General features: G+C 42.7%; 1 protein-coding gene across 1 annotated transcript in view; it reads left to right on the forward strand.

The window, feature by feature from the left end:
• Positions 1-15,788, forward strand: part of rras (RAS related) — a 28,186-nt gene extending 12,398 nt beyond the window's left edge. The window contains exons 5-6 of the mRNA XM_008415020.2: positions 11,405-11,523; positions 14,876-15,788. Coding sequence (XP_008413242.1) covers positions 11,405-11,523; positions 14,876-14,963 — 207 coding nt within the window. The 3' untranslated portion in view covers positions 14,964-15,788. The remainder of the gene's footprint in view (positions 1-11,404; positions 11,524-14,875) is intronic.
• The last annotated feature ends 762 nt before the right edge of the window (positions 15,789-16,550 follow it).

Genomic DNA, 16,550 nt, shown 5'->3' on the forward strand with positions numbered 1-16,550 from the left:
TAGCCTTTAGTTAAATCTCTGTTTAACAAGGACTCTAACCTTTATAGCCTTTAGTTAAATCTCTGTTTAACAAGGACTCTAACCTTTATAAAAACATGGAAGACATCAAAACCCGCASTCTAACCCTAATTTAGCCATAAGCAAATCTAAACAGGTGGGTTTTAAGTTGAGATTTAAAGGCACCCAGCGGAAATTGTACACCTTCTTGTGCTACCAGGCATAGGTCTCTGAACACATCTTGTCTTTCGCCAACTGTAATGACACCAGATGAAGGGACCACCTCCCACTTTTCTTTATCTGTGATCTTGACATGCAGGAACTTTTTTGCTGCTCTCCAAATCCATGCAACAACCCCTATCAGTTTTCTCAAACTGCTGAAGTGCCTGACGTCCACTAGTTGCTGGACTACTGCAGCTGCAGGCGGCATCCTAGAGATGATCACTTTATTCTGGACTTTAATGGATTTTGTTCTTTCATCTGACTTTGGGTAATTACAGCAACAAATGTTTTCTTCTGTATTTTTATAACATTGTCTCTTGCTTTCACAGCAACATCATTTGCAGATTTATTTGGCCACTCTCAGGAAATTGATGGAAACTTGGACCCAACTGCCACTCTGAGTCTTGGTTAAGTAAGCAGGACTTGCCCTTATGGTGATAATATCTGCAATATTTGCTGATCCTGGAATCCACCACCAGTCTTGGACATTAGTGCTGCTCTGAATCTCTCCAACCCGGTTGGCGAAGAAGGTCTGATATCCATAACGCTCGCTGTATTGCACCCAAGACAGTTTCACTGTCAACGAGATGGAACCACTTCTCAACTTTGATTCGGCAATGTTTCTGGAAATAGGTCTTTAACCAGGCTGCAAAGACTGCTCCGCATATCTCCGCTTTCACAGGGTCACCATTGCAGTTGAGTGGAGTCAGCTTAGCCTTAGACTCAACCAAACTCACACTGACACCATTAGTCACCATTAGGGCATTCCCAACGCAGGTACAACACAGCACCTTATGCATGCTCACTGCCATCAGAAAATGTGATGGCAATTGGACCTGCATGTGGGTCTGGTGGTGTCAGGGATCTAATGAATCTGAGTTTGCTCAAGTCAGCATATTCTAGCAGCTTTATGGACTCCTTTCGGAGTTCTTTGGACAGAGCAGCATCTCAGGTGTCTTTTGTGCAATACATTAGCTTTGCTTCTTGAAAAGCCCTTTGAACCAGAATAGCTCCTTTCTGCTTTGCAGGAGTCACAAGACCAAGTGGATCATAGAGGGCAGAGACCTGACATAACAGTTCTCTTCTGGTAAGAGGATTTGGGGTTTGTCCTTTTACTTCTTCTCTTAGCAGGTCCTGACCAAGGCGCATTTTCTTCTTCCTCTTGGAAAAGTTCACTGCAACCATGATATGCAGCTTGTCATCTTCAATGGTGTAATCCAGACGGAGGGCTTTATCTTTTTCAGTGAGCTGGTTAGGCAAGATCATGGTCTTTAACTCCATGTTAACTTCTCTTGACTCCTCCCTCCCACTTTGACTGGAGTAGACCCACGACTTCATGAAAAATCCTCCAGCTTTAAGGATTTGCTCGATGTTGGATATGAGGAGTTTCAGGTGGTCAATGTTGTTGTGAGATGTCAAGATGTCATCGACGTAGACGTCTTCCTCCAGCACACGTTTCTCCTCTTTGAATTGTGTGAATGGGGGTAGGCTGGCAGTCTCCCGCATGGCAACTTGGGCTATACAGCCAGGAGGTTTATCCCCAATATTGACCCTTGTTATGGCAAAATCTTCTATTTCAGCATCCTCAGTGTCACACCACAGAAAGCTGTGCAGATGAACCTCCTTCTCTTTTAACTACAGAGTTGTAAATTTTTTGGATGTCACCAAGGGCAGCAAAGACACCAGCTCGCAACCTCAGGAGGACAGCTCTGATCGGATTTAAGACATCAGGACTTGAACCCCGCTTTCTCTGAACCAGATTTAGGTGTTCTTTGGGACTGTAGTCTAGCAAGTAAGCAGAGAAGAAAGTGGTGTTGGTCTTTACACTCTGGGTTCTATGAACTTGAATCAACATGTCATTCAAACTCAGACCTCTGTACTTCTGGCTGCTGTTCCATACTAGTCTCACTGGAGTAGATATGGAATGTGGATTTAGTGCAATCAGATGACTTGTATACCACACTGGCCCAGTCCAGCTTTGTAGTACTTCTTTGGACAGTTTCACTGCAGCTTTGCGATCGACCATTTCATGGACTTGTGAAGCATAGGCCAATCTCCACTCTGGATGCTTTGCCAACCGTTTCCGTCCTGAGGAATGTAGCTTCTACTGCTTTCCTATTATTGGGGAGAGAAGCCAAATCTTCAGTCCATGGATATTTGGCGTGCCAGTGTGGTTCAGGGGCGTGGTGGTCACCATTCACATATGTCAAGCCATTTCTCACCGTCTCCATCTCTTTCTCCTCAGCCAGAGACATTTCCTTCCCTCTGGGTTGGTAATTCCCGCAGCGACATCCTCCACATTTTGGCATGCAGGCTGCTCCGAGGCTTTCCCATTCCCACCACTTCAGAAAGTCTTTGCTGGTAGTGGCCACATTGGATTGGATGAAAGGGGGCTTGGGAGACTGACAGGAAACTGAAGATTTGCAGACGAGTTCACCGTACTTGACTGCTGCAGTCCTCATTGATCTTGCAAAGTGTGTCTGATGTATGGGCCATTAAGGTAACTTCTTCAAAGAGGTCCGGATGTGTGCCTCCAGTCATCTTGCCAAGTGGTCCATTCACTAGGTCCCCGACAGAGCGAACTTTCTGAGGTACAAGTTTGACACGTACCTTAAGGAGGTAGCGCTTCGTTTCAACAGACATGCATCCCTCCAACACCATGAACCACAAGCGTTACATCTTCACTTCTAAGATTCAACTTACTTGCAGCTTTATTGGTAATGTAGTTTGTGTCTGATGCCAGGTCAATGAGGGTTCCAATTCTTTGTCCATCATTGTCTGTGACGTTAAGAATCATCAGGATAACTGGATACTCTTTTAAGCCATTCTCCTCTAGACGGCCTGTTTTAGTAACAGTGGAGTTGTATGCCCATGACACAACATTGCAGAAGGCATCTTTACATTGCTGAGCCAGCCCAGGTGGGAGTTTGGAAAGAAACTCTTCTTGGGCTTCAGTATGTCTTTTGCCCTCCGCTTTCTCTGAACCAGATTTAGGTATTCTTTGGGACTGTAGTCTAGCAAGTAAGCAGAGAAGAAAGTGGTGTTGGTCTTTACACTCTGGGTTCTTGCACAGGTTATCAGTTTTCTTACAGTAGTCACCATTATGGATTTCAAGGCACCGAGTTGCTGAACTATATCCCTCTTCTCTGATGGCTTTAGATTGATCCTAAAGCTTCTGCAGAAATAGTTTCTTCCTGTGCTTTGGGATCAACAATGCAGCCTGATATGTCGCTACTGTTCTTGGTTGTCTTGGTTCTGGCACATTTTAAGAACTTGGATTTCTCTCTGATGGGTTCAACGAGATCTTTCAGTTGATCTAGTTGTTCATCTATGGATTCTTGTGATCTCAGAGCTTGTCAAAGTAATTCTGGTGACTAGTGGTGTCTTTCTCAGTTGCATTATGGGTGAGCCAGTCTGTCTTTAAAGTTTCTGTAAGCTTACTCTCTATGGATTTAGTCACCAGCAGATTCTTTATGGCATCTACATTTCCTAGCTCATTTAAGTCACTAAGAGCCTTTTCCAAAGCTTGGATGAGTTCTATTATTTGTCTAAGTTGACCATTTCTCACTGGTGGAATTGCTTGTAATTCTTCAATAATCTCAAGAGCAATGGTAGCTTTGTTCCCAAATTGATTGTCCAGGACTCTGAAGATCTCATCTGATGAATTGTATGTTGACAGGCGTAAATCCTTAGCTACTGTTCCGGTGAACTGCTAGGTAACCACTCCCCTCTGTCACTCCCCTGCACCTTTCTGCAGCTCCTTTCTGCCTGTCTGTGAGGAGAACCAGGTGGACTCAATCTTCAATCTCCTAGCAATCAGAGTGCAGCTACTTTTGGTGTGACTGACTTGTCAGTCCTGGTTTGAGAGCATGAGATGCAAACAGTGCTGGAGCATTAAAGCTCAGAACTGTGTGAAAGTTTCAACAAGCTGTGAAAGACAGCCGGTAAGGCTCAATGCTTCTGCTCATGCTGAATAGCCTGTTGTATTAAGTTGTTTAGTCTTGTTGAGGTCAAGTTAGTAGGTTGAAAAGAAGAATAAAAAGAAGGAAAATACACTTGGTGTTTATTGGTTAAAGTAGAAAGAAAAAGGAAATGTTTGTTGTAATGTTTGTGAGGGTATTTAACAAATATTGATAAAAATGCTAATTTATTTATTGCTGTTGAATTTACTATAAAATATTTGCTGTTTATTATTGTTTTGAAATAATTGGTTTGAAGGGGTAGAAATCTGATTTTCACGATGTATTTACCTTGTTAATTTCAGAATGTAATAGACATGTTACTGTTTCTTTTGAGGTTTTTCACCTATGGGCTATTGAGCTATGTGAACCATCATGAAAAATAAAGATGAGTCAATGAAATTAAAGTCTCTTTGAGTGAAATCCAGTTCAAAGATCATAGTGGAAACGATCCCTTTCAAGTGGGGATCACACAGTAAACCAAACCGGAAGAGACTTGACAGCTACTTTCTCATTGAGACTATCAAGCAATTGAAACTTCTTTACTTCTTTCGAACCAGATGGTTCACCTTGTTTCTAGAGAGCCTCCCATTTTCTCCATCTGTAATAGTCTCGTTTACTTCCACATTCTTGCACTCATCCTCTGCAACGTGTAGAGCCAGGGACAGTTCCTTATGTGGTCCATATTGTCTCTCGGATAAGGAGTTTAGCTTTTTTTCCCATTTGTTTATCAGGAGATCATACATTCATTGATATTACATACATTTTGCAAAACTTGCATGACTTCTCCGATTTAAATTTTTTTTTTCCCTTTCCCCGTAGCGAACATAAATCACCGTACTTGCATAACAAAAACGAGACAAAATAAGTATAAATACATAAAAAAAGAATACATTAACAAAACAATCAAAAAAAGGGGGAGAAGGAGTAGAACGGCATTGAGAAGCTAAAAGGCAACAATATTTTACCCATTCTGTAAATTTTAGTCGCATGAGATTTTATGTATGTCACAAAAGTTGCCCACTTGAGTAAATTTTGCTGAACTACCTTTCACTGTTAATAATTATTTTTCGATTTTTTAAGCATGATCTTACAGTATTAAGCCATTGTGAAGTAGATGGAGGTGTAGGAGATTTCCAGCAGAGCAAAATACAGCGCCTGGCAAGGAGAGAACAGAAAGCCAAGACCTCCCCCTGTAGGGGCGACAGGTTAAGTGAGGTCCCAGGAATTCCAAAAAAGGCAATTAGTGGATCGCTTTGGATCTGGATTCCCAAAACCCCTGAGAGAGTATGGAAAAGACATAGTTCCAAAATTTTTGTAAGTGCAACCTACATTACATCTAGGAACATTAGGATAATTGAGAAAATAATCCAAGTTGGATCCAATCAGAATAATTCTTAATTTAGGTTCATCTGCTGGAGGAAGTGGCAAATTGTAAAACACAAAGACAACCAGATGGTGCAAAACTAGTGAATTGTATTAGAATTTACAATATATACAGGTTAGTCAAACAGTTCATAAAGTCCAGGATGGTTTCCTTAGTCCAAAGAGTTCAGCAGTTTCTTGCTGGTAATGAAAGGAATAATGAAAAAAAAAAATCCAGTTCTTTTTGGAGTGTCCAGTCTAGAGTGAAGATTTATGGCCAACCAATTCAGAAGACGTTCCTCGGTGATAGGAAGTTGATGGGGTGTGGTATTTCTGTGATCTGCTGTTGGGTTAGCTCGCCAGTCTGGACGTTATGATACCAGACAAGTATCATAACGTATTCTCGTTATGTATTCTCTTGAAGTAGAATCCTTGAATGGGAATCTGTAACAAACCTGGCCTGTATAAACAGGCCATCCATCCATTTTCTTTACACCCTTGTCCCATGGTGGGGTTGGGAGGGGTGCTGGTGCCTATATCCAGCTAACGTTCCGGGCGAGAGGCAGGGTACACCCTGGACAGGTCGCCAGTYTGTCGCAGGKCAACACAGAGACAGACAGGACAAACAACCATGCGCGCACACACACACACACACACACACACACCTAGAGACAATTTAGACAGACCAATTAAACAGTCACTGTGAGAGGAAACCGGAGTACCCGGAGAAAACCCACCATGCACAGGGAGAACATGCAAACTCCATGCAGAAAGACCGGGGCTCGAACCCAGAACCTTCTCGCTGCAAGGCAACAGCTCTACCAACTGCGCCACTGTGCAGCCGTATAAACAGGCCTAAATAATCAATCCCACATGTACATGTCTTATCCTACAATGAAATGAGTTTACATAATAAACTTATGCAATAGTGTTTTATAAATGTAAAGAATTTCAATTTGAATATTTCATCTAAATGATGAAACGTATTTAGATCAGTGTATGACCGAGCTCAAACAGGCTAGGGAGGCTAGTGCTAGCATGCTAGCTCCCGAACAACAACACTGACCAGTTCCCACTTGACAAACTGTGATCGCTAGAACGTTTGGCTGAACTTTCACACGTCTGCAAGTTAAAAGGCACACGATTGAGGGATGCACAGTAGACATTAGATAACGGTTTTGAAAACAGACCAGAAGCCTACCTGCATATCAGCGTCTCCTACCTAGGGTGCCGTTCATCAGCTACATAAGCAGCAGCTGTCAATCTAGGACGCTGACGTGAAGCTGTCACGTGACTTTAAAACCGCGCGAGAACAGTGTTGTTCTCGCTTGGTTTAGTTTGTACTGAATAAATTAAGAAAAGGAGGATTTTTATCTTTTATTAAATCTTTAAATAAAATAAATAAAACAAAATTTAACAAAATGGAAAATAAAATAAATAAAACTGAATCTAACAAATTATCCTGGTTACATAAGCTCGGGCAAAAGAAAAACATATGACTTAAGTTGCAAGGTGAGGTCTGGCATCTGTCACACTGGACCAAAATTGAAGGAAAATTTTTAGACAGAGATTTTGAGAAGTGGACTATATCACTTTAAACTGTACAAGCTGTAACCTGGCACATGGTGTGCTTTGGCGTATGCTGAGAATAACTTTATCCCACCTTGAATCAGACAGTTCAACACCCAATTCACGTTCCCAAACAAATCTGGTTTTACCTGATGAATCGGGCTCAATTGCCATAAGCTTTCCATATATATTAGAAAAGAGTGATTTCAGATTGGGTTTCCAAACTAGAAGGTCGACCCATGGTGAGTCAACAGGAAGAGTTGGAAAATTTGGGAACAGCGAAGAAACACAAATTTTGAAATAGAAAAACAGATGAGAAGTAGGTAGGTTAAATTTTGAGGACAACTCTGAAAAACTAACAAATAGACCATCTTTATAGAGATCTCTCATTGTACTAATGCCTCTCTCATGCCAAACTCTGTAGCCAACATTAGTAGTCGCGGGAGAAAATATATGATTTTATAATAATGGCATTTTATTAGAGGGAGACATAAATTTAAAATGGGACCTAAATTGTGACCACATCTTAAGTGTAGAGAGCACTATAGGATTGTAGTAACAGAGGATAGTTTAATTGGTAGTGATGAATAGATAATTGAGGCAGGTGAAAAAGATGTAGAAATCGATTGAATTTCAAGTTTGCACCAGATCAGATTAGGTGAATTTAGCCAATAAATCAATTTATGAATATGTGAAGACCAGTAATACATTGCAAAATTGGGTAGAGAAAGACCACCACTTGTGGTGAACTGTTGCAATAGAGAAAGCCTCAGTCTGGGGGCCTTTATGCTCCACAAAAAGGAAGAAACCATCTGATCCAGGGACTTGAAGAACCGTTTAGGCAAAAATAGAAGGATACGTTGAAATAAAAAAATAAATCTAGGTAGAACATTCATTTTAATAACATTAATCCTGCCAATTAGTGAAAGAGGGAGAGAGTGCCACCTCTGAAAGTCTGATGCGATTTGAGAGACTAGGGGGGCAAAATTCTGAGAAAACATTGAGGGCAGAGTACGTGTAATATTAATTCCCAGGTACCTAAACCCTGAGGGGCTGAGTATAAAAGGAATGTCAGATTGCCTAAGTTCCAAAGCCAATGAATTTACTGGGTAGCAGTTTATCATTCACTTTTAAGTAAATTAATTTTGTAGCCAGAGAAAGATCCAAATTTTTCAAGAAAATCCAAAATTGGAGGAAGACTATGTAAAGGATCCGAAACATACAAGAGAAGGTCGTCTGCATATAAGGACAGTTTAAGCTCAACACCAGAGCGTATAATTCCATGAAAAGAAGAGAGGGATCTTAGGGCAGCAGAAAGAGGTTCAATGGCTAATGCAAACAAGAGAGGAGAAAGAGGACAACCCTGTCTAGTACCACGTCCCAACGGAAAATAATCAGATTGGACGGAATTAGTGACAATACAAGCCTGAGGAGATGAATAAAGTAGCTTGATCCAGGCCAAAAACCTTTCTCCAAAACCAAACCTATTGAGAACGGCAAAGAGGTACTCCCATTCCACTCGATCAAAGGCTTTCTCAGCGTCAAGAGAAATGATCACCTCCGGAGACGTGGGGCAATGAGCCGAAAAGATTGCATTCAATAATGTACGAATATTAAAAAACAAATGACGACCTTTGATGAATCCATTCTGTTTATGCGAAATAATCTGAGGAAGCACTGTCTCAAGCCGAGTTGCAAGTATTTTTGCCAAAATCTTAAAATCCACATTTAAGAGCGACAGGGGCCTATAAGACTTGCAAGCAGTGGGATATTTACCCCTCTTCAACAGGAGAGAAATTGAAGCCTGAGCTAAGGTGGGGGGCAACAGTCCACGCCCCAGGGACTCATTATAAACCTCAAGAAAAAGAGGAGCTATCTTGTCTTTAAATTTCTTTAAAAATTTGGCAGGAAATCCGTCCGAGCCGGGGGCCTTACCATTCTGCATATTTTTGATTGATGTAAAAATTTCTTCCAATTTAATGGGAGCATCAAGTTGATCAGAAACCAATTCATTTATCCTAGGAATGTCAATATTCTGAAGAAAGGCAAATAACTCATCCGAGTCCGATTGTAGTTCAGATTTATACAAATCGCAATAAAATTTCTTAAAAATGTCACTGATAGAGACAGGATCGGAAACGAGATTGCCTAACTGATTCTTGATTTGTGATATTGTGCGAGAGCTAGCTTTTCGTTTCAGTTGGTGCGCCAGGAGCCTACTTGGTTTTTCTCCATGCTCATAATAAGGGGCTCGAGATCGAATCAAGAGACGCTCCGCATCAGATGTTGTTAGGAGATCAAGTTCAGTTTGGAGATCCTGTCGTTGCTTCAGTAAAGCATGTGACGGATTAGTGGCATTTTGCCTGTCAATATTCTGAATTTTTGTTGATATTTCTAATATCTTAGCACGTAGAATTTTATTAACATTAGCTGAAAAAGAAATAATCTGACCCCGAAGATAGGCTTTTAATGTTTCCCATAATAATGAGAAAGAAACTGTGCCACTCTTGTTAAACGTAAGGAAATCATCAATTACTGATAGGATGAATTTATTGAATGGCTCATCTGATAACAGGAGACTATTAAATCTCCAACGAGGGCAAGAACAGAGTTTATTCATGAAGTTTATATCAAGGCTTAAAGGGGAATGATCTAAAATAATAATTGGATAGTATTCAGAAGATGTGACTCTGTGCATTAAAGAGCCATCAACAAAAAAATAATCTATACGGGAATAGGACTGGTGTACCTGAGAGAAAAAAGAATACATCTTTGTTAGTGGATTACATGCCCTCCATGGATCTAAATACCCATTTTGGGTCATAAAATCCGAAGAGTAGATTTGATTAAATGATTCTGCTGTGTTTTTGTGTAAGTACGTTTTGTGATGTCCAAGTGGGTAAACAGATAAAGAACTGTCAAAGATAACAGCAAAGTGATCCGACAGGACAATATCAGTTACAGAGACATTGGAAATATTCACACCCTTACTGATAACCAGGTCCAGTGTGTGTCCATGTGTGTGTGTTGCTTGTTTGATATGTTGTGTTAGACCAAAACTCTCTAATATATTACAGAGCTTTTTAGCCCCTCGGTCTTGGGGGTTGTCAACATGAATGTTGAAATCACCAACAATTATCAAACAATCGTAATCAATACATATGAGAGATAGAAGCTCATTGAAGTCCGCAAAGAAATTTTCCACATATGTTGGTGTTTTGTATAGAGTTAGTGTCAAAGTTCGTTTGTGGCCTTTTACCTCGATTCCAAGATATTCAAAAGAGAATTTACTACAGTTCATGGTATTCCTAAATATTGAAGCCACGCCTCCTCCTTTTTTGTGTTTTCTATTTTCACTTAAATTGTAAGTAGGAGGTGCTGATTCAATTAATGCAATTGCTTCATTATTGTCATTCAGCCATGTTTCTGTCAGAAATAAAACATCAATATTATGCTCAGTGATGAAATCATTAATTAATACAGCTTTAGCACAGAGAGATCTGGTATTTAAAAGAGCCAATTTAAGTGACTTGGAGGCTGAAAGTTCTTCAGTCTGAGGTTCCTTTAGGCAGGAGATCAGTCTGAGGTGTGAATTAAGACCACTGCTTTTTGTATTTCTGTTTTTTGTAACTTTTCTTGCAGTGATAGGTATTGTCCTGCTATGAAATGTTGGGGGGCCAGACACATTCTGGTGGAAGACGGTTGTAAAGATAGTATCTGGACCCTGGTCTCAGACCTCATATTACCTGAGTTGAGGGTGCTGCTGATTGGGCCAGATTTCTTTCACCTGCTGAGAAGTGCTGTAGAGTGGCACACTAATGTGCACGTGAGTGTGTGCGCACACACAAATCTGTCTATTCATGCCCCCACATCTGAACTAATGAGCAGATCTGCGCAACACTCTTTGACTTAACAAATCAGCTCTGTGTAGGGCTGATTTGTTGACCATTTTCTGGATTAACTGGTTAATTACTGGATAGCAAAATGTGATTAATGGATTAAAACCTCCACTAGAGAAGTTTTGGATAGAACATTACAGACAAAGGATTTCCTTTTATGTTAAATGCTAAATGTATGATTCTTTTTTTTTTGTTTTTGTACATTTTTGGCATAATTACTGATCTGAGTGTATTGTTCTTTTAACAAATCATCTTTTTATAGCTTGTGTACTATAATGATTAGAATCATTCACACAACTACATAGGGACTTATCAGAGATTTGAAGGTGTTAGTTGGCCTTTTCGTTCTGTGAGTCCTTACTTGATTTTACATGAAGCTGGGTGTGTCTGCAGATCTCCAGGGAGGATGCTCAGGCGTTTGCCATAGAGAACAAGATTCACTACATGGAAGCTTCTGCCAAGAATCGCTACAATGTGGATGAAGCTTTCATGGAGCTGGTGCAGATCATCAGGTAGAGGCTTTCTGCATTTCTGTCTGTCCCTCCCTTCCTTTTTTCCATTTTTCTCATATGCTTATCCCTAGTGGGGTCATGATGGGTGCCTTCCTCCAGCTGGGCCAGTTCATCGCAGCATTTGGGATGCTTACATGTTTAACTTGGAAGTCCATTCATCCATCCATTTTTTTCTGCTTCATCCGGGGTCGGGTCGCGGGGGCAGCAGCTTCAGAAGGGAGGCCCAGACTTCCCTCTCCCCAGCCACTTCTTCCAGCTCCTCCGGGGGAACCCCAAGGCGTTCCCAGGCCAGCTGAGAGTCATAGTCCCTCCAGCGTGTCCTGGGTCTTCCCCTGGGTCTCCTCCTGGTGGGACGTGCCCGGAACACCTCACCAGGGAGGCGTCCAGGAGGCATCCTTACCAGATGCCCGAGCCACCTCAACTAGCTCCTTTTGACGTGGAGGAGCAGCGACTCTACTGAGTCCTTCCCGGATGACTGAACTTCTCACCTTATCTCTAAGGGAAAGCCCAGCCACCCTGCGGAGGAAATCCATTTCGGCCGCTTGTATCCAGGACCTTGTTCTTACGGTCATGACTCAAAGCTCATGACCATACATGAGGGTGGGAACGTAGATAGACTGGTAAATCGAGAGCTTCGCTGTTTGACTCAGCTCTCTCTTCACCATGATGGACCAGTACAGCGCCCGCTTCACAGCAGACGCTGCACCAATCCGCCTGTCGATCTCCTGCTCCCTTCTTCCCTTATTCGTGAACAAGATCCCCAGATACTTAAACTCCTCCACTTGGGGCAGGGCACTCTCCCCGACCCGGAGAAGGCACTCTACCTTTTTCCGGCTCAAGATCATGGTCTCAGATTTGGAGGCACTGATCCTCATCCTGGCCGCTTCACACTCGGCTGCAAACTGCTCCAGCAAGAGCTGCAGATTGTGATCTGCAGGTTGTGACCTGATGAAGCCAATAGGACCACATCATCCGCAAAAAGCAGAGATGCCACCAAAACGGCCACCAAAACGGATCCCCTCAACACCTTGGCTGCATCTAGAAATTCTGACAATAAAAGTAATGAACAGAGTAGGTGACAAAGGGCAGCCTTGGTGGAGTCCAATTTTCACTGGAAACGACTTACTTCCAGCAATGCGGACCAGACTCTGACACCGGTCATACAGGGGCCTGATAGCCCGTATCAAAGGGCCCGGTACCCCATACTCCCAGAGCTCTCCCCACAGGGCCCCCCGAGGGACACGGTCGAACACCTTCCCCAAGTCCACAAAACACATGTAGACCAGTTGGGCGAACTCCCATGCACCCTCCAGGACCCTGCTGAGGGTGTAGAGCTGGTCCAGGGTTCCACGACCAGGACGAAAACCACACTGCTCTTCCTGAATCCGAGGTTCGACTATCCGACGGACCCTCCTCTCCAGGACCCCTGAATAGACCTTACCAGGGAGGCTTAAGAGTGTGACCCCTCTATAATTGGAGCACACTTTCCGGTCCCCCTTTTTGAACAGGGGGACCACCACCCCAGTCTGCCAATCCAAGGGAACTGCCCCCGATGTCCATGCGATATTGCAGAGTTGCGTCAGCCAACACAATCCTGCAACATCCAGAGCCTTAAGAAACTCCGGGCGGATCTCATCCACCCCCGTGACCCTGCCACCGAGGAGCTTTTTAACCAGCTCAGCGACCTCGTCCCCAGAGATTGGAGAGCCCAACCCAGAGTCCCCAGGCTCAGCTTCCTCAACAGAAGTCGAGGTCAGCAGCACACCATCTCTACTATAAACAGTGTTAGTGTTGCACTGCTTCCTCCTCCTGAGACGCCGGATGGTGGACCAGAATCACCTTGAAGCCGTTCGGTAGTCTTTCTCCATGGCCCCTCCAAACTCCTCCCATGCCCAAGTTTTTGCCCACCTGGGCCGGGTGGCTCGGGTGGGCAAAAAAAACAAATCAAGCAAAATTAGGGTCAAACGTTAGTGCTACGTTTGTGCTGGTTTGTGCAGCAAGAATTTTCGTTTGTGCCGCTATCATTTTAAAGATATAAAGAAAGTTGGATTTCATAAAAGTTGAGGGGCTGGTTGACCTTTTGCCCTTTAAACTTTCATTAATATCTTTAAAGCCAAAGCAGCACAAACAAAAAATTTTGCTGCACAAACCAGCACAACGTAGCCGAGTTGATTGACACCCATTTTGTCTGATTTGAAGAAGGTGCGGGGGGTGGTTGACCTTGGATAACCTCTAGAAACATTTCTTCATATCTTTAAAATGATAGTGGCACAAACGAAAATTTTTGCTGCCCAAACCAGCACAAACGTAGCACAAACATTTGACACCAATTTTGTCTGATTTGAAGAAGGTGGGGGGGCCAACTTCACTCAGGTCCCGAGCCGCATGCCGCTTCGCCCGCCGGTACCCATCAGCTGCTTCTGGAGTCCCACAGGCAAAAAAAAATGGATACGACTCCTTCTTCAGCTTGACGGCATCCCTCACCGAAGGTGTCCACCAACGGGTTCGAGGATTGCCGCCGCGACAGGCACTGACAACCTTGCGGCCACAGCTCTGATAAGCCGCCTCGGCAATGGAGACACAGAACATGGTCCACTCAGACTCAATGTCCCCCACATCCCCTGGAACGTGTTCGATGTTCTGCCGGAGATGGGAGTTAAAGCTCCGTCTCACAGGGGACTCCGCCAGACGTTCCCAGCAGATCCTCACAACACGTTTGGGCCTGCCAGGTCTGACCGGCTTCCTCCCCCACCACCGGAGCCAACTCACCACCAGGTAGTGGTCAGCAGACAGCTCTGCACCTCTCTTCACCCGAGTGTCCAAGACATACGGCCGCATATCCGATGAAACTTGGAAGTCAAACATGTAAATGTTTTCTTGCATAAATGGAACCTATTGTGCAAAATATACTTTCTGCACATTTTTGCTCTTCCATTGAAAGAAAACTAAAGTAAAGAAAAAATATTCAGTTTTTTTCCAGCAAGACATTGATGTTTATTGGTGTCTGGAAAACAAGCCATTTTAAAAACATTATTATTATTAATAATAATTTGTATCTAATTAACATCTAATGAGTTAAACAGCTCATTCAAAGAAGCGAAACTGAGGAGGTGAAATCTCATAATCTGAGAATTATTTTGTGCAAAAATTAATGAACATGTTTTGTAGCCCATAGACAAATCCTAACTTGTTCATGTTAGTATAGTATGTTACCTTTAAGATATCTTAGATGTAAATAATTAGACTCCAAGTACACTCACACACCAGTCATAATGCAGTGTTAACAGTTTTTGTGTATAAATGTGAATCTGATCCCATTTTTATTTTGTCTGTCTCCATCTTCCTCATTCAGACGGTTTCAGGAGATGGAGAGTCCTCCTCCTCCAACTCAACAAACTGGGAAACAGAACAGTCGTGGCTGTCCCTGTGTCATCCTGTAGGCATCGTTACTATGGACACCAAACCCTCATCCCACTTGAGCTTGTACAAAGAAATGTGTGTGTGCGTGTGTGTGTGTGTGCGTGTCAGAGTGAGTGACAGATAAGGTCTATCAACCAACCTTCCAGAACATTTTCTTTTCCATTTTCCAAAACCTATTTTTTGTTCAGCCTATAATTTTTTGTATTATTTTTACGAGAAGAATGTAAAGACAAGGTTGTCTACAGCAGCAGATAGAGAAACAGGAAGTGAAACTTCTCACATCAGAGCCTGATGTACAGAAGAAGAGCTGCCTCATCATTCTATGACAGACTGCATTCTGAAAGCAGACCCTGGGTGTAGATTTTAGTCAGAAAGCATTTCACATTTTTGTGCAATGTGGCACGCCCTAAACTAGTCATGGGCTGTTCTGTCATCTCCCAGGACTTCCTAAGGGGGGCAGCAGAGCCTGACGGCAGAAATAACATGCCTGATTCGTAGTGTGCTTATGCTTTGAGTTCTGTCTACAGTTTGGGTGGAGGTTATCACCAGTAGCCATAGCAACTATAAATACTGTGGCTTCTCTGCTCTGATCATATCTAAAGTATTTCACCTGGTGTTTTTGCAATGCATGGCCCACATATGTTTGGTGCTTTAGTGGGGAAATCATGTTTTTATGAAATATTACATAGACTTCAGCTGGATGCAGTATTTCTTAACCCTGTTGCGCCGGATTTTCGAGCGTCTGCCTAAATAAATCTTCCTTATTTTAATTGTAAGTAGTTCTTTAAATGTCCAGTGAGATTATATACTTACCCTGGTATCCATAACAACCGGAACTTTCAATATCCAGCAAGTTATTTTCGCAATATACCGTCTATTAAACGAGTGCCCCCCGATGAATTACGCTTTCTGCAGCTGCGAAGTTTCCGTATTAACCCGATACTTGCTGGAAAGTGCAACATCTGCCCTTTTAGAAACCGTTGGAATTTTTCAGATAGTGCTACGTGTGAGGGAATTATGATACTGCAAATTTAGAGGTGTCGGCGCCGACACGTCCAGTCTAGAAGGGTTATTAACGGAACTCATTCCTTTATTTGCACACCCAGGGCACTTATTCATCGACCACAGCATCTGTACTAGGATAAGAGCAGATTATCAGGGTAGTAATTTGCCACAGAAGCAGCAGTGAAGACAGTATTTTAAGAATGACCCTGAGCTTTTGGGGTAGATTGTGCTTCAGTAAGTCCCCTAGTGTTCATGTTTTCTGTTAACTTTAAAAGTAATAGTTTTAAATCTGCACAGTGGCGCAACACAGTGTGCTGTGTTGCCCTGTGACAGACTGGCGACCTGTCCAGGGTGACCCCGCCTCTTGGCCGGAACTTTAGCTGGAGATAGGCACAAGCAACCCTCCCATCCCCACCACGGGAGAAGGGTGTAAACAAAATGGATGGATGGGTGAAGTTTTAAATCACACATTTCTGCATTTGGCTGAAGAAGAGGAAGTTAATAGTTCAGTGCTTTACTGCATCTACGTTCCAAGAAACAAATAAGAAAATAACCACAATTAATGAAGAACGATGATTTCTCACAGAATTAAAGGACAAAAT

Source organism: Poecilia reticulata, linkage group LG8 (genome assembly GCF_000633615.1).
Source record: "Poecilia reticulata strain Guanapo linkage group LG8, Guppy_female_1.0+MT, whole genome shotgun sequence".
Taxonomy (NCBI): Eukaryota; Metazoa; Chordata; class Actinopteri; order Cyprinodontiformes; family Poeciliidae; genus Poecilia; species Poecilia reticulata.